Raw genomic sequence first — 20,268 nt, 5'->3', positions numbered from 1 at the left:
GATGCCGCATAACTGAGCGATACAGCTGCACGATTGGCTGGCCAGGTGCTGGGGCACGATAGTCGCCTGCCCAATACCTCATCACCGCTTCCAGAGTGTGGGCAGTGCAGGAAGCAATGCACCTAGAAACAACTGTGTTTGGATAGAATCCGTCCACTTCTCATAAAAGAGAGTCAGCAGTAGAGCCGAGCAAACACGAGATTCAGCGTTCCCCTCAGGAGGCTCACTCTTTAATACATCTTATTCACTTGACCACATGGCAGCTGACATAGAAGGGAATGAGCTTGTAACTGTCTCGGTGAGTGGTCATTTTACTTGTAAATATAGCTGAAATCCCAGACCAGCCACTCGCTTTAAATTTATGTGTATGGGGATCTTCTCAGATGACGTTGTGGTAATAAAATCAGGATTGCATCCGTGCCGAGCAGCAGCCTGGAAAGAGTCGTCTAGCCTGTTATTTTTATACCTCATATTACAGAAACAGAGAAATGTGTAAATATGAACAGCTTTATTGGGAATTTGCTTGATTTAATATAATGTATATGTGAGCACAGAGTGCAGCAGAGGAGCTAACAGATAAAGGGCTGAAACCGGCTGACACCAGGCAGAATGAAAAGCCGATTTGAAGCCATGAATATTCTTATTAGCTTGTTGCGTCATCCAGCGACTTCTAGCGACTTCTTGAGCCAGCTTTAGCTAATTTCCATTAAAGGTACTTTGCGACTGTTTTCGACGACATGCTCTATATCACACATTAAACCTACACAGAAAAGCCATATACTAGCTCCTGCTATTTCCTCTCTCATTATGACTCTCTTTATAAATCTCTGGTGGTTTATCTTTTATGTCAGCTGGTGTCAAAGCTATTGCTGACAGTTGGCAGTGGCTGGCAATCCATAAAATAAATCATGATGCATTTGGTAAATGGGCTTTTGTGCGCTTTCTTTGACTCGTGAGCATTTTAGCGTGTGCACAGACATGTCTGTTCGGACAGAGAGGGACTGACGTGTAAATATAAAGTAAGACTGGTTCCACTTTGTTTCGTCTGCCAATGCTTTCTTGTTCATTTCACTCACTTTTGCATGGCTAGTGCTCATATACGATTCAAATCAGTGTAATGATGTGTGCTGGGTCTCTCTCTCTCTCTTTCTGTGCCTGCAGGCCAGCTCTCGCCACAGGCAATGAATGCAGGTCTGTTGCGTTCACTGTATTAGTAATCTCCTCAGGCTGAGCCTGTGCCATAGAGCATGACCGCACATTTTTTTGTGCAGGAATTAAATGTCACCTCAGGGCGGGTCACCTGCAAACAAAAGGCCACCAGGCGATTTGCAGGTATAAACAGTCCAAGATAAGGAAGCCCTCTCCTGCCGTGCAGGAAATTAAATAAGTGTGCAGAAAGAGGAAAGTCAGTAAAATAGCAAAGCACAAAGAACTCTTTTGTTTGTTTTACACTATCGACATCCCCCCCACCCCTCCCCCTGTACTGCATATTCCCGCTGGGTGTGTGAGGCACAATGGTCTCATCGAAGATGAGGGGCAGGAAACTGTCTGTCATCAACATCTCTCCATCTGTGCATCTCTTATCAGCGCTCCTGCTTTCTGCCTCGCATTGACCAGAATTCTGGTGGAAGGGGACGGGGCAAGGTCATCGCACTTGAGTCAATCAAAGTGGCCGGTGCTCCAGAGATAGCAGCAGGCTACTGCGAAGGAATGTGCCTGGGTGCTATTTTTCACCGGCCTTCCTGGTTCGTCTCCGAGACACTCCAGACAGAGCTGTATAACAGATCCAAATGCTTCCCCCTGACAGACTATACAGCATGTGTGTTTAATGAGAGGCTAAATCTTTGCATGAATGGGGGATTCTCCACGGACCACCGCGGCCTGAGAGGCGAGCTTACATGTTCGATGGAGACAGCCACCAGCAGGCATCTGTCAGCTGTTTCACGGTAGCATTGCAACCGTGCCTGCCACTGTAGAGGAGCAGCATAGTGCACTTCAACTGTGCCACAAAACTACCAGGGGAAAAGTGCTGTAAAGTTTGTTAACTTAATTCTTTCACCTGTATACATTCTTGACCTTTTGAAACAATTCAATCACATGATAAATAACAGAGAAACAAATGAAAGGCTCATATTAGAAAGTCAAGTTCAGTGAGAATCCTTTCAAAATAAAGTCACAGATTTTCTAGAATCCTTTAATGTGAGGTTATGTGGCCAAACCAAAGAATTCCACCAGCATTGTTCAAGAAAAACCCATGAAAGTAAATGACACTGGCTCACACAGGCAACAGTAATCACATGTAAGCAGATTCATTTGTCAGTGGTAATGCTCACTCAGCTTCTCCTGTCATGCAACATTCCTTGAAGGTTGAAGCAGTCTCTGTAAAGTCTCCCCCGTCTCCAGAAAACCTTTATTTTCCTAAAGTTGCGACCGAGAAACGTTTTTAAATGGAGGGTCCCGATTTAAAAGTCAAGTCCTGGTGCCTGAATTCTAAAAAAAAAAAAAAAGGGATGCCGAGGGATGGACATTGTTAGCAGGAGTTCAGGATGTGTCCTGAAGACATCCCTGATAAGAATCTCCCGTTAATGTAAGCCAGCAAAGAGTCTTCCTTAATTGAATAAAAAAATAAACATTTAAATGTTCACTGAAATGTGCGCTAGATTAAAAACGTATGTCAGAATGAAAGAGGAAAAACTAAATCATTAATTTTTGGGTTCTTCCGTGCACCGAGTAGAATCAAGAAAATGTCTCTTCCTCCAAATGTTTAACCAAAACCGGGCTGACCCTCCTCATCTGCATAAAAAAACAAAACCACATCTGTATCACTCCAACCTCTTCGGCACAAGTGGGTTTGTTTAGACCAGGTTTAGAAGGCACGAAAGCACCAGCATGATTATTGGTGCCTGTGGCTAGTGATAGCACCATTGTGTTAAAGGTTACTGCTGGCCTTGCACGAAGATAAACCCCCTTATCAGAATTGTCTCAAGGCCTCGATCTCCGTTCCCAGTCATCCCGAGTCTCCAGCTCATTATTCATGTAATCCATGTTCCAGCTGCAGCTCTTCCCTGACACCCTGTCTATGTGACGCACTGAGTAAGCCCGGGCTCAGCTCTGTTTGGGCAGGGTTGGGTGGAGGAGATGCGGGGTTGATTAGGAGGGTGAAATGGGGAGGCTTTGCCCCAGCAAACAAGAACAGAGGCACAGGCATGTGATGGAGACGCATCCACGTCTACTCCCCCCCACCCCCTTTCTCCCCTTCATCCTCCTCCTCTTTTCTTCTTCATCCCCGCCCTTGGGGAGCCACCTGACTTATTTCGAGACGTTTTCCCTGAGCGGAAGATCGAGACGGTGTTTCGGTGCAGGGGTAAAATATAGGCTTTATGGGGGGTTAAGCATCACTCAGGGTAGATCAAACCTGTGAAACTGTGCCCCTGCTGCACACAAGAGAGTTTTTTTTAAACTCCCCTCTTTCTGCCTGTTTCATCAACTCCCCTGCAAAAAAAACAAAAAACGAGAAGCAACAGCAAGTTATACATTGAACGAGCAATGATCTAATTCTGTCAAAATGGCACTCCCCCGGGAGCATATATGTTCGTTTCATCTTCCAAGTTGAACATTTTTTTTTCTTTCAAATGTTTAGCCCCTGTTGACAGTTATTTGTATCACTGGGAAAGGGTTGTTTCCTAAGTAGACTATACAAGGTGTTGCATTATACTATTGCTTTAATCCGAGTGATGTGTCCATGGACCAAACAAATGATGTAATTTCATCGAGTAATGTCTCCTCAACTGAATTATTCCTGTCGTGACTTATATATTAACCACCCGCCCCCTTTACATCCAGAGGATTATACGTATCAGTAATATAATGATGCCCCTCTCTCTCTCCGTGCTGGCTTTCTTTGAAGTGCGCGCACAAGGGTCAACGATCATCCAACCAACTTACGCAGAATAAAACCTTGATTCCTTTGGTCGAATTAAGACCCAGTCATTACAGCCTCCACTGTCTGTTTTCTTTTTTCCCTTTGGTTCTTCCTCCCATGGGAGAAATTCTTCATCTACAGTCTCATGCAGCTGAGCGGGTGTTTTGGATGGAGTCGCCAGCCCTGTTGTAGCAATTCGAGGAAACAAGACTCCTGCTAAACAGATTAGGGCAAATATCTTCATTCTTTCTAAATAAATGTTGATCTTACGTTAGTATTTTCAAAACCTTGTCGTTTAGCAGAAAAGCGGCATGGTTAGCCCAAATGCCTATGTTGTTAGTGACATACAGTTTGCAGTTTACAGGGATAAAGGTGGAAGATCTACCACATGTCATTTTTTCATTCCCCTGACAACTATGGAATTTTGGGAAAATAAATGGTGTTACTACTGTGAACTAATACTGTTGCTAAAGATTCATGAGATGGTGTGATATTTAATATTCCCATGAAGGCTGCATATTCGATTTAATGCAAAAAGGCTGAGGCTTAATGTCAAAAAGTCCAACATCCTCACCAACTGATGACCTTTAGAGCTAATGTGCCCACATTTAAATTTATGAATTCTTTAAACCTTTGCTCTGGAGTAACAACAACAAAAAAGACACCACTTCCCCAAAAAAACTCTTAAAATGCCAAGTATTGCATTTATTAGAGAGAGAACTACTAAATGCAACCATTTACTGTTGAGGGGAGGGTTTTTAGAGGAACTGCAATTATGAGAATAAGGTGGGAAATATTTATATTTTCCCTTTTAAATTCACGCTGCTTCTCAAAAAGAGAAAACATTACATGCCTGCATCTGGCATGATAGGATCTGGCTTCCTCTCCATGGACCCACCTGAGGAGTTAAGAGGCAGCGACAGGGCCGATCACACTCAGTCTCGGCAAAATGACGAATGTTTCCCCTTAAACCCGTTCAACGAGACATGCTTCAACCCGTCACTTGTGGTTCCCTCCTCCCACCGTGTTTTTATTTTAATAAATGAAATAAACAGGAGGTGAAATACAGAACAGTCCTCCGCCGTGAATACAAATGATAGGTTTGGAATTCGAGGTGGCAACACTGGATTCATACATCACCAGATAGAAGGAAACGGATACGACTTAGAGCGCTTTGTCTAACCACAAATGGACTCGGCCCTGTATTGCCAGTTTCTATTTTAGCATCCTTCTATCGGAATCAAGAGTCTCTGATAGCAGCTGTCTGGGAAAGGCGGGTGTAGCCCCGGGGTTTGTGGTTATGTCTGACACTGTCTTTAGAAACACTTCCCAGCAAGGTAGACCAGAGCTGGGACTAAAGTGTCATGGGGAAACGGTGCCATATGTCAGGGTAGATTTTTTTGTCAGTGTTTCGCCCGCGCTCCGGCCGTTGATATGAAACCGGAGCCGTTGTGGCATAGTGAGGAGCTTCGGGGTGTTGTCTGTGTTTGAATAGAAGGTGTTATTTTGTGAATCCCAAATCTCCTTTTCTCATCTCCCACCTTGCCTCCTGTGTGTCTCACATCTGATGGGCAGTCAGGTAGCGCACGTGTCGCACGTTCTTTCGGCTGCAGCACTGAACTCCCTTGCACATGTAGGGATGTGGAGCTGTGTGTGTGTGTGTGTGTGTGTGTGTGTGTGTGTGTGTGTGTGTGTGTGTGTGTGTGTGTGTGTGTGTGTGTGTGTGTGTGTGTGTGTGTGTGTGTGTGTGTGTGTGTGTGTGTGTGTGTGTGTGTGTGTGTGTGTGTGTGTGTGTGTGTGTGTGTGTGTGTGTGTGTGTGTGTGTGTGTGTGTGTGTTGTGAATTAGTCCAGTCCAGTCCGTCATTTTAGAAATATGTGCATAGACATTTAAAGAGTCCCTTTGTCTTATTTTCCACATGAAAACTTTACCGCAGTGGTCTCTTGAAATTTATTTTTAAGGCCTTTTTTTGTTCCTTTGGCCGGCAATCAAAGTGTCTCATGGAACAGATTAGAAATACTGCAGTAAAGAACAAAGGGACTGGGGGGAAAGAAAGAGGCACAACAATTATGAAGCTGTTCCCTATATTGGGTATTATATATGTTTTCATTTTTTAATATTTTTTTTTCCCACTCCATAAATTCCCATTGAAAATCTTTACTCCACCCGAGCAAAACATCCTATATGGCCTCTCTGTCAGTCCGGATATTGGATTATGGAAGCATCCCCTGCTGTTGGAGGAAAAGCTTGACTCTAAGATCTTCTCTTTCTTCCGAAGATGTTGGCTACCAGTAATATAAGGAATAAAACAACACAAAAAGACAACAATCCTGAAGTACTCCTGCTGTGACCACGGTGGGGGCACTCTTATTTGACTAAAGGCTACACCCTCCTTTATGCTGCAGAGAAAGCGTCCCTGTCAGACCCAAGCCCAGAACAATGGGGGCCAGCCCTGGGCAAACAGGGCCATTTGCATGCAGCTGTTTGCCGTTTCCAGAACCACAAAGGCCAATCAAAGGAACCTTAATGGAGGATGACAAGCGTCAAGCAACGCCTTGGCTCTCTGTCTGTTCCAGCCCTCTCCACTCTGTCTACCCTCCAAAAGTGGCCCAGTTTTTTTCTTTCTTTTTAAACACTGATCAAACATTCCTCCACTCCCCCCCCCCCCTGTTTTATGTCCTTTACAATTTTAAGGGTTAAAGGTTGATAAGGACGCAGACCGGCAGAGATTAACCCAAATCTATGTGTACCGGTCTGGCACGGCCACACAATTAGAAATATCTCACCACAAAAACAAAAAGAACTCTTTTTCTTTTGGTTTCATCTCCAGGGTTTCGAAAAGGCACCAAGTGTAACTCTGGATGTTTTCAGATGTGTCCACATGAGCCGCAGTGTCACTTTCCAATTTCGAGGGTGTTGATAGAAAACAAAATATGCACGATGAGGGATTGGAGGGGCGGGGGTGTGGTGATTGGGAGTGAATTAAAGGCTGCCAACTGTAGAAGACGGGAAAAACTCCCAGAATGCAACATATTGAGAAGTGGTCCTGGCCTTTGCTTTGCTCTCTTGAGCTCAATAGACGGCTTAGCAGGCAGGTCAGGGGGAGGAATCTGAAAAGCTACTTTCCCTCGCAGTCACTCACTGACCAGAATACATGATAAGGCTCCGTGTCAACAAGACCAGGAATAGGGATCACAGCCAATTATGACTTAGTCCAAGTGGTTACCATGGCAATTTTGAGTAAATGCTCTCAATAACGCATTATTCAATTCCCTGACGGATCGTGCAATTTCATGTTAATCTGAGGCACAGACACGGAGAGAGCAGCTCATTTTCTTTCTTTCTTGAATACATATACACACACACACAAGCATCTTGTTGGGGCCTATTTTTCCCTCTCCCAGTTTTCTTGACACTGTTTTCCCTGCAGCTGGTGCCCTTCTGTCGCAGTATTCAACTGCTGCAAAGTTGAGCAGTCAAACAAAGCGCCGAACGTGAGATGAAAAGCTTTTCATACTTCCTTAAGACACTGACACTTGTGCACACAAACAATCATCCCCTATTTTCCCGAGATCTCTCGCAAAACTTGTCTAAACCCAGAAAATCAGCACCTACATCCAGAAACCTTTTGTTGTCGCAAGGCATTTCCTCCATAGCTGCGCTTCAATCCGAAGATCTCAAGCAATATCCAGTTAAGCCGACCAAGAGTACATTCCCTTGAATTCAGCTCCCCTCCTCTTCCCCCTGCACGGCATGAAAAACCCCTTTATACTTATACATATATATATATATATTTGAAATTTCTCGACAGATTTGTCATCACTTGCACGATTACAAGCTGACAAGACAGTCATTAATGAGACGGAGACTATATGCAGTTTGGAGAAGAGGCAATTTGTTCTTAAGGCCGCCAGTACAGTCCAGATACTCCCCCTAATTGATGTAGTGTTAGCCTATGACCAGAGAGATCTATGCAGGCGAGGGAGGAGGAGGCCAGCGAGGCACAATCCTAATCAATCGCTTGGTCTGTGTTGACAGCAGCATGCCATCATGCCATAGCGAGCTGATAGATAGGCAGAGTCGGGAGTGGACAGCCAGGGAAAGAAGGTTATGGAGGCAGATGGCGTGTGTCTGTGTCTGTGAGGGTGTTTTAGCCGTACGACGGTCTCTCTTCTCAGAATAAAAAAAAAACTAAAAACTCCATGAAATGCATTCTTTCTGTCTGCTCTCTGTAGCTGCCGTGATAAACCCGTCACTCCCTCCATGAGGAATGGCAGGCGGAACAATCATTAGTCTTCGCGGTAAAGCCGGCGACTTCACTCTGTGTTTTATCATCCGCCACCCCGGACAGGTTTCCTGAAAGGTGCGGGTAATTGTACGGGTTATTGGAATAGATGGAGTGACCCCACAGCCCTCCACTTATGGCGCGGCTACACAGCGTCTCCTAATGAGGTGATAAACAGTCCGGCTAAGCAGAATCTACTGGCCATTAGATAGATCATGGTATTATAATGAAATGTCTTGTGGCCGGGTGCCAGGGAATTTATACCATTAGATTCATATTTTGTTACGCTGCCACCAGGACTAGTGTGTGCAGAAGCGTCTCCTAATATGCGATGACTTCAACCTTGTATTTCACAGATGTCTGTGTCTGTGTTTCCTGCGTGTGACGTGCAGACTGACACACGCTATCATTACAAGTGAGCCAGGCACAGCGGGCCGAAATGACCAGCAGCCATGTGGGTCGGGGGGGTTTCAGGGTACGAATTTCAAGTCCGAATCACTTCAGCTCGGAGCGGCTCAAACAATGCTAATTGCGTAAGGCCCCCGGCTGTCAAAAGTGTGAGCATAATTAGAGTGAGGGGGCAAAGTGAACCCGGGGTGGTAAGTGTTTCGAACATGACAATGCTCGGCAGCCAATGGGAGCAGGGAAAAGGTAACCGGCTGAAAGGAGGGCTAATTAGGAGAGAGCAGTGCAGCAAATACAAATGGTTGCTATCCCCTCAGGGACCCGCGATTGCTCCAAACAATGGCGATTATTGGCGGTTCATGCCGTGCTCTGCTTGCACTTCTCAAATGGAACACATTTGCATGTTGTACTTTTCACTAATTGTTTTCTCCGATTCTCCACGGCTCCTTTCTTTAAATGTTAGATCACTTTAACCTCAGATGATGGATTTCTCCTTCCATCACTCTTTTGGGGTTTTTTAATGACATTTTTCTCTCTCGCCCCCGAAATCTCCACATCCATCTGTGACAAGACATTTTATTGCTTAGGGGTCAGATTTGTGTGAAATAAGTAATTTTCCCCCCCAAGAGGAGCGATTTGGCTGCACTCCCATCTGCTGCGCCCCGTGTATAGATTTTTCCCGTGTGGACTCCAGACTGTCCCCTCTTCGATCGCCGACACTGTAAAATAGATTATATTACACTCCATTGTGCCAGGATTCTTTTTTTTCTCTCTCTTACTTTCCAGAGCGAGTGAAGCAAGAAGAAGCGAAGGGCACGTCTGAACAAACTATTCTCAGTCCACATAGGTTTGGGCCCTCCGTGGATGTTCTCTAGGTGGAGGCCTTCCTGGTGCTCTGTAGCTTTTTTCTAGTTGCTCAAGAATTTATGAGGTTACCACTGGTCTCCAGTGACTTCCGATTTGATGTCTTAGCCAACATCCGAGACCACAGAGAGATGGAGAGTTGAATTGTTTCGTCTTTCCCCATTCCTGTATCGCGTGTAATGGCCCGTCTGTTTAAAACTGTGGTAAACATTGGACTGCTGCTGCCTATTTACTTTTTGCCAGTGGATTTTTTTTACTGCATGATGTGTGGCCTTATTGTCTCGAAGCAGTCATCCTTCAAACCGATTAATTTCCTTTTTTTATTTATGTGCCTAATGATTTTTCTCCGTCTCTTGTGTACGTCAGGGTTCAGCCGTGCAGCCCTGCCTTTCGGGCTGGTCAGGAGAGAGCTCTCGTGTGAAGGATATGCAATCGACCTCCGCTGCCCGGGGAGTGACGTCATCATGATCGAGACGGCCAACTACGGCCGCACCGACGACAAGATCTGTGACGCCGACCCGTTCCAGATGGAGAACGTCAACTGCTACCTCCCCGATGCCTACAAGATTATATCACAAAGGTAAAAAACACGCAGGGGAGGGATCTTATTTCAAAAACACGACCAGAGGCCGAGGAGCAGTCGTGTGTTTGCTTTCCCTCTGCGACCAACATTTCTGCACACAAATTAGAAATGTTGAAACCATCGGCCTGCCCTTGTGTCCGCCCACACGCCGGACAATGAATCAACCACTCGCCACTTTTCACGTTTTTTTTTCACGTTTTTTTTCTTTCATTGACTAGATTATGTAGGTGGCATTTTGAAATTCAGAAAACTAGGCCACAGATTAATCCTTGACAGGCAGGAATCGACGTCCTTGTGGCAGAGCTCTTCACACCAGCTGCGCGTTGTTGCTGCTGTTTGAGTCATAATCAGCATAGCTCGGAGACACAAGTCACATAGACACCCTCTTAATTCCCTATATGGAATATCGGGCTTACTTTGTTCAAACACTTGTACCGCAATTGAAGTGGCTTTGCCTCAGGTAGTGAGCAGTGCCCATCATCGTGCCTTTTATGCCGGTTACCATCTCGAAGGATGCTGCCTCTTCAGCTCGACTGCTGCATGCCCCTTGAGGTGTGTGTGTGTGTGTGTGTGTTTGTGTGTGTGTGCGTGTGTTTGAAGGGCACTGGATGAACTATTCATGAATAGTAACCACTGCAGTTCATCTTCTAATGCACTGCTCTGTCCTAACATAGCCCCGAACCCCTTTCAGCTAACTTTTGAGCATCATCACCTACCATCATACTCCTGTGGGGGTTTCCCTCCTCGATTCCCTTCTTTACTCCCATGATGAGGTGCAGCACCACCGAGTAGCTCAGGAAAAAACAAGATCCAGCCCCACTGTCTCACCCTGGGTTTCTGAATTCACAGCCCGGTCCCAGTACACTCATACAGCAACGCGCCGCTGACTGTGCCCATGTCCTTCAGTTTCACTGCAACCTGCTGTTGACGAGTCTCACTCTGTCTCGCTGGAGCCGCACTTCAAACTCATCTCCACAGAAGATTCCCTGGAGGCAGTGTGCGAGCGAAACCAGCTTTGAGAAGACTCTGCACCACGAGCTGCAGCGCAAGCCCTTAATCATTGGAATTATTCTAATGAGTCAGATCAGAGGAAGCCGATTCCTGACCGTAATGAGGGTTGATGTGATAGCCGGGGCTGTCAGAGCAGTCACAAAGTTTTCGGGGGAGACCCCAGTCCCTCTTCCTTCAGGCTGAAGTCAACTAAAACAAGGGGTTTATTTAAAGTGCACCACAATGCCCTGTGAAGATCGACAAAATTCAAAAGCACTGCAGGCAGATACAGTAAACACACATATTAACCAGGATTGGGGGAGATAGGCACAGTGGGGGGTCAGCCGCACACAGTGGCAGCTTTGTTGGTTTGGAAATTGCGACAAAAAAAATATTAATCAGCCGCCAGTTTCTCCACATCAAAAACAAGCAGACTGGAATCAAGCTGCTTGATTTTCTACAATGTCGTCATCAAAGTGTTTATTTCAAGTCAAACATTTGGTTGTTAACAAAAACGTGGCGGGATTAAAACTACATGTAGGGACTGCAGTCACTGGTCCTTCTTCACATTCAGCTGGTCTCTCGCCCTCAGACATGGACTGTAAATGGAATCTATGTATGACCTCTCTCTCTCTCTCTCTCTCTGCTAGCCTTGATGTTTTGTGTCGGAACGCAAAACTATTCACTCACAGAACGCTCCAAAGAAGATTGCTTTGCTCACTTGCATCGCCTTATTGAGATGGCCACCTGTCCCCTGACCCAGTGAAACTAGCAGAATACTGTTGCAGTTTTTAGACAGAAAAAGAGAAGGAACCTGACACTTTAGCACCTTGAGATTGTGCTAAAGTGTTGAAGCGCTTTGCAACGACACTTCACTTTTCTCCAAGGCAGGAGTACATGAAAAATTACTGTAGAATAAATGCCAGAGTGAATTGTTACAACTTAGGAAGCCAGTGTCGGAGTCTGTGGATCTTTTAGATCCTTTTATATTTACCACAGATCAAAAGAGGTGCTCTGATCAAAAGAGACACTTCCCACAGAAAACCAACTCCAAACTCTTGCGGATCTTTGAAATGTTCTAGCGTCTTTCAGCTGGTTGTTTCGGTTGGAGTTACTTCAAGTTTCAAGTAAAAGGAAATGCTCAGTCAAAATAAGCTTTTCATAGTTTTACTTAAGTAAATAAAATTACTGTGCTATGGTTTACTGAAATGAATTTTACCCCTTCAAATTATATTATTCTGTGTAATTCATTATTGGATCATTGTCAGTGAGTGTGATATAAGGTGTGAAGCAAATACACTTGGGCACTTAAATCCATGACAACGTTGTAAATAAAATCGTATAATCATAGCTTGTATGTGAAATGTAACTTTAGCCGTCAGGGAGATGTGGGGGGGGGCAGAGAACATTGTTTTCGTCAGAAATGACGTGAGCAGAAGCACAAACTGGGATGAAATGAAATATTTAAGTGAGCGACAGGTATCGCAAAATTATTCATGAGTACATATCTTGAGTAGATGTGCTTTCCATAACTGGGGACTAGTGTCCGTCAGAAGAATAAACTCAAAAAATAATCAATAAAATAATGAAATAGCATATCTCTCTCCGTGCATTTAAAGCGATGCCATCAACTGGTTTCAGCCGGTTCACATTGTCATGCGGTGGCCTTCCTCCCTCGCAGCGGCTCTGCCTGTAGTGAAGCCATAACAGAGAGTCTCTTAAGTGCAGCTGGCACACTATTGTCAGTGATGCTTAAACCAACACTGATGATGCTAATGCTATTTGTTAACTTCATAATGCACTCTGCACCTTTTTATTCATATTTAATGGGAAATAATCCATTAGTTGCGAAGGATGGGTTTTTCTGACTAAAATGCAAAGCAGGATTTTGAATGTGGCTCTGCCTAATGTACACACATTTCCCTTTTTATCCTTTACCTTAAAAAAACCTGCACGGTGTAAAGTACGCGGTCGAGCTTTTGTGTTGTTGTTGTGAGGCACGAACCCATTTTGCAGCCACAGAAAGCCTCTTAAATTACTAATGTTTCTTTGAATGTCATGTCCGATGTTAAAATGTATGTCCAACTTGCATGAATGCTACTGACCTTCTGAAATATTTATCTCAAGCTTGCAAATTGTTGAATGTCCTATTTCGGTGTCCGTTTTCTCCTTGTTTGCCTCTGCTTCTGCCGACTCTATCCTCAATCCCTCGGCTTCGAGAGAGCGTGATTGAAGCGAAGCCAATTTCACCCTATACAGTATTTACACAAACTCAGTCCTCTGCTGTTCCCCCCCCCCCCCCCCCCATCTCCCTCTTTACTTGAACCTGTTTTAGCACCCTGAAACATCTGCAAACACACACGCACACGCTCTGACTTTCCAGTTCACCTGTCAGACCGCTTAATCGCTGAGGGAAAACATTTCAAACTGGAAAAGACGAATAACTTCATGGAAACTACACATTCACGCCGCTGTTTGTCGCGCACACGCAGCGGAGCCGCTCCGTCTCAGCGGAGGTCACTCATTCCAGTCCACTGCACGTCACCGCCACCTGTCGTGTGTGTTTTAATGAATGTCTTCCCTTTCAATAGCGGCATAAGGACGCTGTTAAAGGAAATACCATCGCTAATGCCCAACATGCCTTTAGCTGCTCTCTCACCTTGGTTATTCGTTATCATTCCCATGCACATCCATCTACTCTGCCTTAATGTTTTCATTCCTCTCTCTGTTTACCAAGGTTTAGACTAGAATGCATATGTGACAGGCCCCGGCCACAGCGATGAACTTTCCCCCCCAGCCCTGTGTTGTTAATGTTGTCTTTGTCGAGCTCCCTTTGCTGTGGGTAGTCATGATGAAATCTCTGGTCAATCTTTTCTAGGTGCAACAACCGTACGCAGTGTGTGGTTGTCACTGGCTCTGATGTCTTTCCTGATCCATGCCCTGGCACCTACAAGTACTTAGAGGTCCAGTATGAGTGTGTTCCCTATAGTAAGTATCACCATCCTAATCACACTCTGAACTCTGACTGTCTGCTATTGAAGTGTCTGTAGAATAGACGGATATGTGCTATAACTGCCGCCTCTGCAAATACACTGTACTGTATGCCTGCTTTGTTTTACAGATGACGTTTCAACTCGTGGGAGTGTTTGGAAGGACACTGTAGCAATGTTAATTATACATTAAGTTGTAATATAAAGTTACATTTAAATCCATTCACCCAAATTATAAAGAAACAAGTTTTCTCAGTTACCTCGTGAGGAATCGAACCTTCCAGGGAGTTTTGATATTAATCTTAAAGATAAATGTCTTTAAAGGTCTGTTTTGCTTCCCGATTGGCAAAATACTTGGCTAACAAATCTTCTTTTACTTAATTAATGTTATTTCTCTAATGGCTGTCAGTGGGCTCTCTGCGAGCCGGTGGCTGTACTCTTAAGAATCTTAGAGAAAATAGGAGTGTGTTTTTTTTTTATGATTCAACAAAGACCAGATTTTACTCATTTAATCCACACTTTAAATTCAGTTAATAGTTCAATGATGGGATGAAGGGAAAATATGGTGTTGAAGAACATTGGTTCACCTGCTGTGACGATGGAATGATGCTCATTGAGTAAACATTTCATTTATTTTCTGGTTGTAGCTACAGGCCGTGAATGTTAATTAGGCTGGACCACTAAAAAGTGCAGAGTTGAGCTGATTGAGTCTTTGTTTCACACAACTTAAGACTCATTGATGGAATTTGATTCGAAAAACAGACCTGTTACTTGATTTGGACGAACAAGGCTGGGATGCCAGGTCTGCATCCCTTCCCCATCAATCTGAGATATGTGCCTCCACCTCATTACGGCGCTAGTTTGTGCATTTTTTGCTCGTGGTGCTAACAGCATGAGAAAATATGACATTTCGAAAAAACAACAGCAAAATCTGTCTCCAGAAACCGAGGTTGTGTTACTCCACAGACTCAGACCTCACTGTGAGCAGTTTCCTCTGGAACTAACTGAAGATACCATCCCTGTAAAAATATTTGTTTTCTCTGCTGTGAGCACCTCAAACAACATTCCTTCCACATCTATTGTATTTGCTTGGTGAAAGAAAGACAGAAGTCTCAGATATTTCTAAAAACCAAAACTATGTGCATGTGTAATGATGACCAGTGGTAACTGGGATAAAAGCATCAGTGTAGTTTGGTTGAATTTACTTTCTGAATGGTTTTAATTGCAATAACTACAGGTCTGTAGTGTTTTGCTGAGATAATAACGGAGATTATGAAGAAGGGAGTACTTAATTGGTCTCATATCAGTACAGCACATTTAGTAATATCGTGTGGAATCATATTACAGAGGATATTGGAGTTAAAATCCTTAAACTGGGAGATGATTCTGCATCTTTTTCTCAGATTAACCAAATCTCTGCAGATGGCCCTGGAGCGGCTCTCGTCTCCAGATGATTTAATTAGACGCACTGTAGAGTTGTTTAAAGCCGGCGTTAGTTTAAACTATGTCTCTGGAATCGGATTTGAGTTAGTCTACCTCAAAAGGGAATTCGAGAGTAGTGTATGAGTGCAAATCTAACCTTCATCCCCGCCTGTTGAAGCACTTAGTATTTAAATTGATGAATTGTAAACATGTTCTGAAATATTCATCTTTTCTTTTTCTTCTTTCAAACAGACCTCCCTTTCACCTCCTGCCTCCCCCCCTACTAACCTCTTTGCTCTCGTTTTTTTTACTTCCAATCTATCACAGATCCCCCCCCCCTCTCTCTGTCTCTCTCTCTCTCTCTCTCTCTCTCTCTCTCTCTCTCTCTCTCTCTCTCTCTCTCTCTCTCTCTCTCTCTCTCTCTCTCTCCCTCCACCCTGTGTATGCAGCTTCAACATGCCTCAAAAGAAAAAAGACTCCTATTAGTCCGACTGTTCATCAGTCATCTAATGTGCTGTTGCTGTCTTTGGCTCATTTAAGTCGAGTTTCTTTCGGTAATATTAACACCGTGTCATGTTTTTCGTGTGTGGGCGAGCGAGTTTGGAATCCAGTTTGGATTTGTGTTTATGGAGTTTGAACAAACTCCACCCTCAGTCAATACAAGCCAAAAATAACTTTAATCCATTGAAGTATGACCGGGACTCTCAGATATCTTCCCTCTCTCCCTCTCTCTCTCTCTCCCCCTCCACTTAGCAGATGCATTTTTTAGAGGGATTTATTCTGCTTTCGGGTGGTCACTGCGTTAGCCTGTCAGCAGTTAATGAGCGCAGGAGTGAAAGGTTTGAACGCGCTGAGGAGCATGGCACTTTGCTTTTCTCCAGTTATAACTTTCCTGTCTTTTGGTATCCTGTAGGACGAGAGGCCATTTCACTAACAAACACCGCTCTCTCTCTCCTCCAGCTCCTATTCTCTCGGCAGCACCGCAGTTCACCTCTCGCTCATTTCCTCCGACTAATTCTTCTCTTTGTACCTGGTAGTTGTCTCATGATAACCTTTCTCTCCCTTTTGCACTCTTTTTTTCGCTTTCTTTTCCAATGCCTGAAATAGAAGTGGAGCAAAAAGGTAAATGAGTGGTCTGGTCCCTCCCCCCCATCCCCTCCTTCAGCTCCTTGTTCTGTGATGTTGAGTAAAGGTCCCCCCCATGCCCCCCCACCCCCCCCACCCAAACCCATAGGAGGATTGTTTGCACCCATGGAGTCCAAATGAATTCCAAAACGGAATTTCAAATGACATCCACGGTCACTGAATGTAGTACCGCCTCCCCCCCGCCCCTCCAAAAGAAAACACCAACTGTTCGGTGTTGATTTGTTCCAGGGACTCCTGCTTAGCACTGTATTAACCCTTGAAGAATGACTAGTTGTGTTTTTATATTCTTAGTTAGCACAGTTTGTAGTTTGCTTGGCGCAATTTCTGCTGCACCCATATAGCACGTGATGTGAAATAGCAGTGATGGTTGAGTGAGATTGGCACAGACAAAACAAAACATAAAAAAAAAGTTTGAAAAGAAAGCAATTCCCCTGTGTTCCTTTCTTTTATCCAGAACCAATTATTTTAAAACCATCCAAATGGGAACCTTGCCATGGCCTCCCTCACCCATCAGTGGTTACTCTTGTTTATTTGCCACTGAAGTAGCGAAAATCCTTCAGCACTGTTCGATTCTATTCCCCAAACCTCCACTTTCATTTTACCTCTGCTTTGCTGCCACCACCACCATTTGACAACCTGTTGTTCACTCTTATCACAAGATGTGAAGTCTGTTCCCTTACCATTTTGGTTTATGACCTCAGTCATGTGATTATGCATGTGCTGTGTCTCCATATTCCCAGTTCCTCATGTGACAATATACGACAGGGACATGCTGGTATTAGAAAAAAAAAAAACTACCTGTGAACTCTTCTCCCATTTCCCATGTCTTTCATTTGCAGGATTTTTTTTTTTTCGATTGTCATTTTATTTTGTTTTTGTCCCTGTTAGGATGTAGCAGCAGACCCTTGAGATGCAAGTCTTCTTAACGTCACGTTAATCATTCTGAAATAATCACTATGACACATTCATTTGTTTTCTTTTTCCCAATTTGCATTAGCGGTAGTAAAACAAGCACTAGTTAAAGAATTCCTCCAAAATTCTCAGTCCCTGATCTTGAGTTGTACAGCAGCAAGAATGATGCGTTTAAAATGTGCAGTATTTGTTTAACTTTTGGCCTCATTGTATTTTGTTTCACTCTCTTTCTGCCACTAGTTTTCATTTGTCCCGGGACTCTGAAGGGCGTGGGCGACGCCACCTTCCTGTTCGAGGCAGAACAGCAGGCGGGGTCGTGGTGCAAAGACCCGCTGCAGGCTGGAGACAAAGTCTTCTTCATGCCCTGGACGCCGTATCGCACTGACACCCTAATCGAGTACGCCTCTTTGGAGGACTTCAAGAATGGTCGCCAGACGACCACGTATAAACTGCCCCACCGCGTAGACGGGACCGGCTTCGTAGCCTACGACGGCGCCATCTTCTTCAACAAGGAGCGCACCCGCAACATCGTCAAGTTCGACCTGCGCACACGCATCAAAAGTGGCGAGGCCATCGTGAACAACGCCAACTATCACGACACCTCACCCTACCGCTGGGGGGGCAAGACAGACATTGACCTGGCAGTAGACGAGAGGGGCCTATGGGTGATCTATGCCACCGAACAGAACAATGGGCGCATTGTGGTGAGCCAGCTCAACCCGTACACGCTCCGCTTCGAGGCCACGTGGGACACGGCGTACGACAAGCGCTCTGCGTCCAACGCCTTCATGGTGTGCGGCGTGCTGCACGTGGTGCGCTCGACCTACGAGGAGAACGAGAGCGAGGCGAGCAGGAGCCAAATCGACTACACGTACAACACCAAGCTGAGCCACGGCGAGTACACCGACATCCTCTTCCCCAACCAGTACCAGTACATCACCGCTGTGGATTACAACCCCAGGGACAACCAGCTGTACGTGTGGAATAACTTTTACACCCTGCGCTACGACCTTGACTTCAGCCTGCCGGATCCCGCCGAAGGTGAGAGCTGCTCCATTTCTCTATCAGCTCATTGTCTTTGTGTTATTCTCCGCTTGTTTGGCTGTAGCGTGGGACGTCACAGATGGCTGCCTTTTAATACTGGTCGCAATTCAGGTGTGATAAAGGAAAGAGGGTTGTGTTAGTCTTGGGGAAAGGGCTCATTTGCAGACAGTAAATTACAGATTCACCTTGGAATGAGGGATCGGTCCCAATGGCATTGCAGTGCTAGGAAAAAATCTGCTACTTTATTACCGTGAGGGAAGCAGAGGCACTCGCTCCAGCTGAATCTTGGACCCTATCAAATTCTTTAATCTCGGGCCTTATTCAAAAACCATTATGAACACTGCCCTCCCGAACTTCCCCCCAATGCCGGGAATACATTTGAGAAGTGTGATAGAGGTCATCCTCTCATGCTTACCATGGGATTTCGAGTTGCGTTGCCGTGGCTACCTCGGCAACCTCGCCGAAGCCATTTTTTTGAAATATATCTGGAGATAATCACCGTCCTATTCAGGTGCGATATTTTTATAAAACCTCCCGGCTAAAGAGTGGAAGACTTGTATGGCGCGTGGCGAGTTGGGGTAGAAGAATGGCAGGTAGGAGATCAATTACACTGAAGAAACTTGTCAGGCGTTCAGGGGGCTTAAATTAATCTGTGTAGTGCTGAGAGGTGACATACGTGTCATCAGACAGAGACCTTCCATCAGGCTGATAATGGGCCTAATTACCTGACTGCAGCCACCTTATCCCACAGAGCCGCGCTAAGTCTCCTTTACGAAGTGGGGAAACGAGGAGCGTGACCCGACTTGGCGTTATTTCAGAGGCTCGGGTTGCCCCCGAGCACTGCTCCGGATTAGGTTATGATTTTGAACCACCTAATATTCGGGAGGGGGTTTGCCAGGGGGGAAATCTGATTCTTGACCTGAGCTGTTGAGGGGGGGTGGGGGGTCGGTCTTGATGTCTCAATGGAATCAGTGTGCTCCTGAACTCTGGCCTCTTGTCAACACTTCTGTTTGTTTTCCCGCCGCTCACTGGAATCTCCCCACCATGATAACTCCTCACCCGAAGGGGGAGCTCAGAGTTTGTGTCTGTTTTACCGAACGGGCAAAGCCTCAATTAAGGGCGCGTTGGAATAGATATGAAAAATACTCCAAACTCTAATGAGTTCTCATTGCATGCAAACTGCCTGCTCAACTGTTCACACCCTGATGTATGGAAATGTAATTAACAGCGGAATTATCATAATTACCCTCATGTCTTAAAGGAGGCTCTGGGAGAAGTGGCCATCACAGAGCATTTTCAATGAAGGGTTTAATATGCTCTCTCTCAGCTACTGTAATGGCTCGGTAAACACAAATACCACATGGGCACAGTGTTGCTGCTGGAAAGGGAACAAGACCCAATATATAATAGTTGATGATTTTACTCTTTATTCTAAGTACCTGTTTCCTGCCCCTGTTTTGTTACTGGGATCCAATTTAGAAATAAATCTCTGCAGCGGAACTTGTCACCGAGGATCATTAACCGTGTTTTATTGGAACAGTTTCAAATGCTGGAAGTTCAAGAAGGAGAGAGAGAGAGGAGGCGTCTCGAGATGCTGCGACCAGCGGCAGCACCGCGCCGGCCTTCCTGTGAATGACACTTGAAAATAATTGGTTCTTCTTTATTAGCTTTTTTCAGACCTACACCTTTAACTTCTTTGCTGTGTA

At 45.0% G+C, this 20,268-nt stretch overlaps 1 protein-coding gene across 1 annotated transcript in view; it reads left to right on the top strand.

Moving 5' to 3' along the window:
• Nucleotides 1-20,268, top strand: part of LOC133968822 (adhesion G protein-coupled receptor L2-like) — an 87,175-nt gene that overhangs the window by 28,699 nt on the left and 38,208 nt on the right. Inside the window, exons 3-5 of the mRNA XM_062405031.1 lie at nucleotides 9,842-10,055; nucleotides 13,927-14,036; nucleotides 17,759-18,559. Of these exons, the coding sequence (XP_062261015.1) occupies nucleotides 9,842-10,055; nucleotides 13,927-14,036; nucleotides 17,759-18,559 (1,125 nt within the window). The remainder of the gene's footprint in view (nucleotides 1-9,841; nucleotides 10,056-13,926; nucleotides 14,037-17,758; nucleotides 18,560-20,268) is intronic.

The sequence above is a fragment of the Platichthys flesus genome, chromosome 14, assembly GCF_949316205.1.
Source record: "Platichthys flesus chromosome 14, fPlaFle2.1, whole genome shotgun sequence".
NCBI classification, from domain to species: domain Eukaryota; kingdom Metazoa; phylum Chordata; class Actinopteri; order Pleuronectiformes; family Pleuronectidae; genus Platichthys; species Platichthys flesus.
The sequence above is the reverse complement of the archived record's forward strand: the minus strand, read 5'-3'. Positions and strand labels throughout refer to the sequence as shown.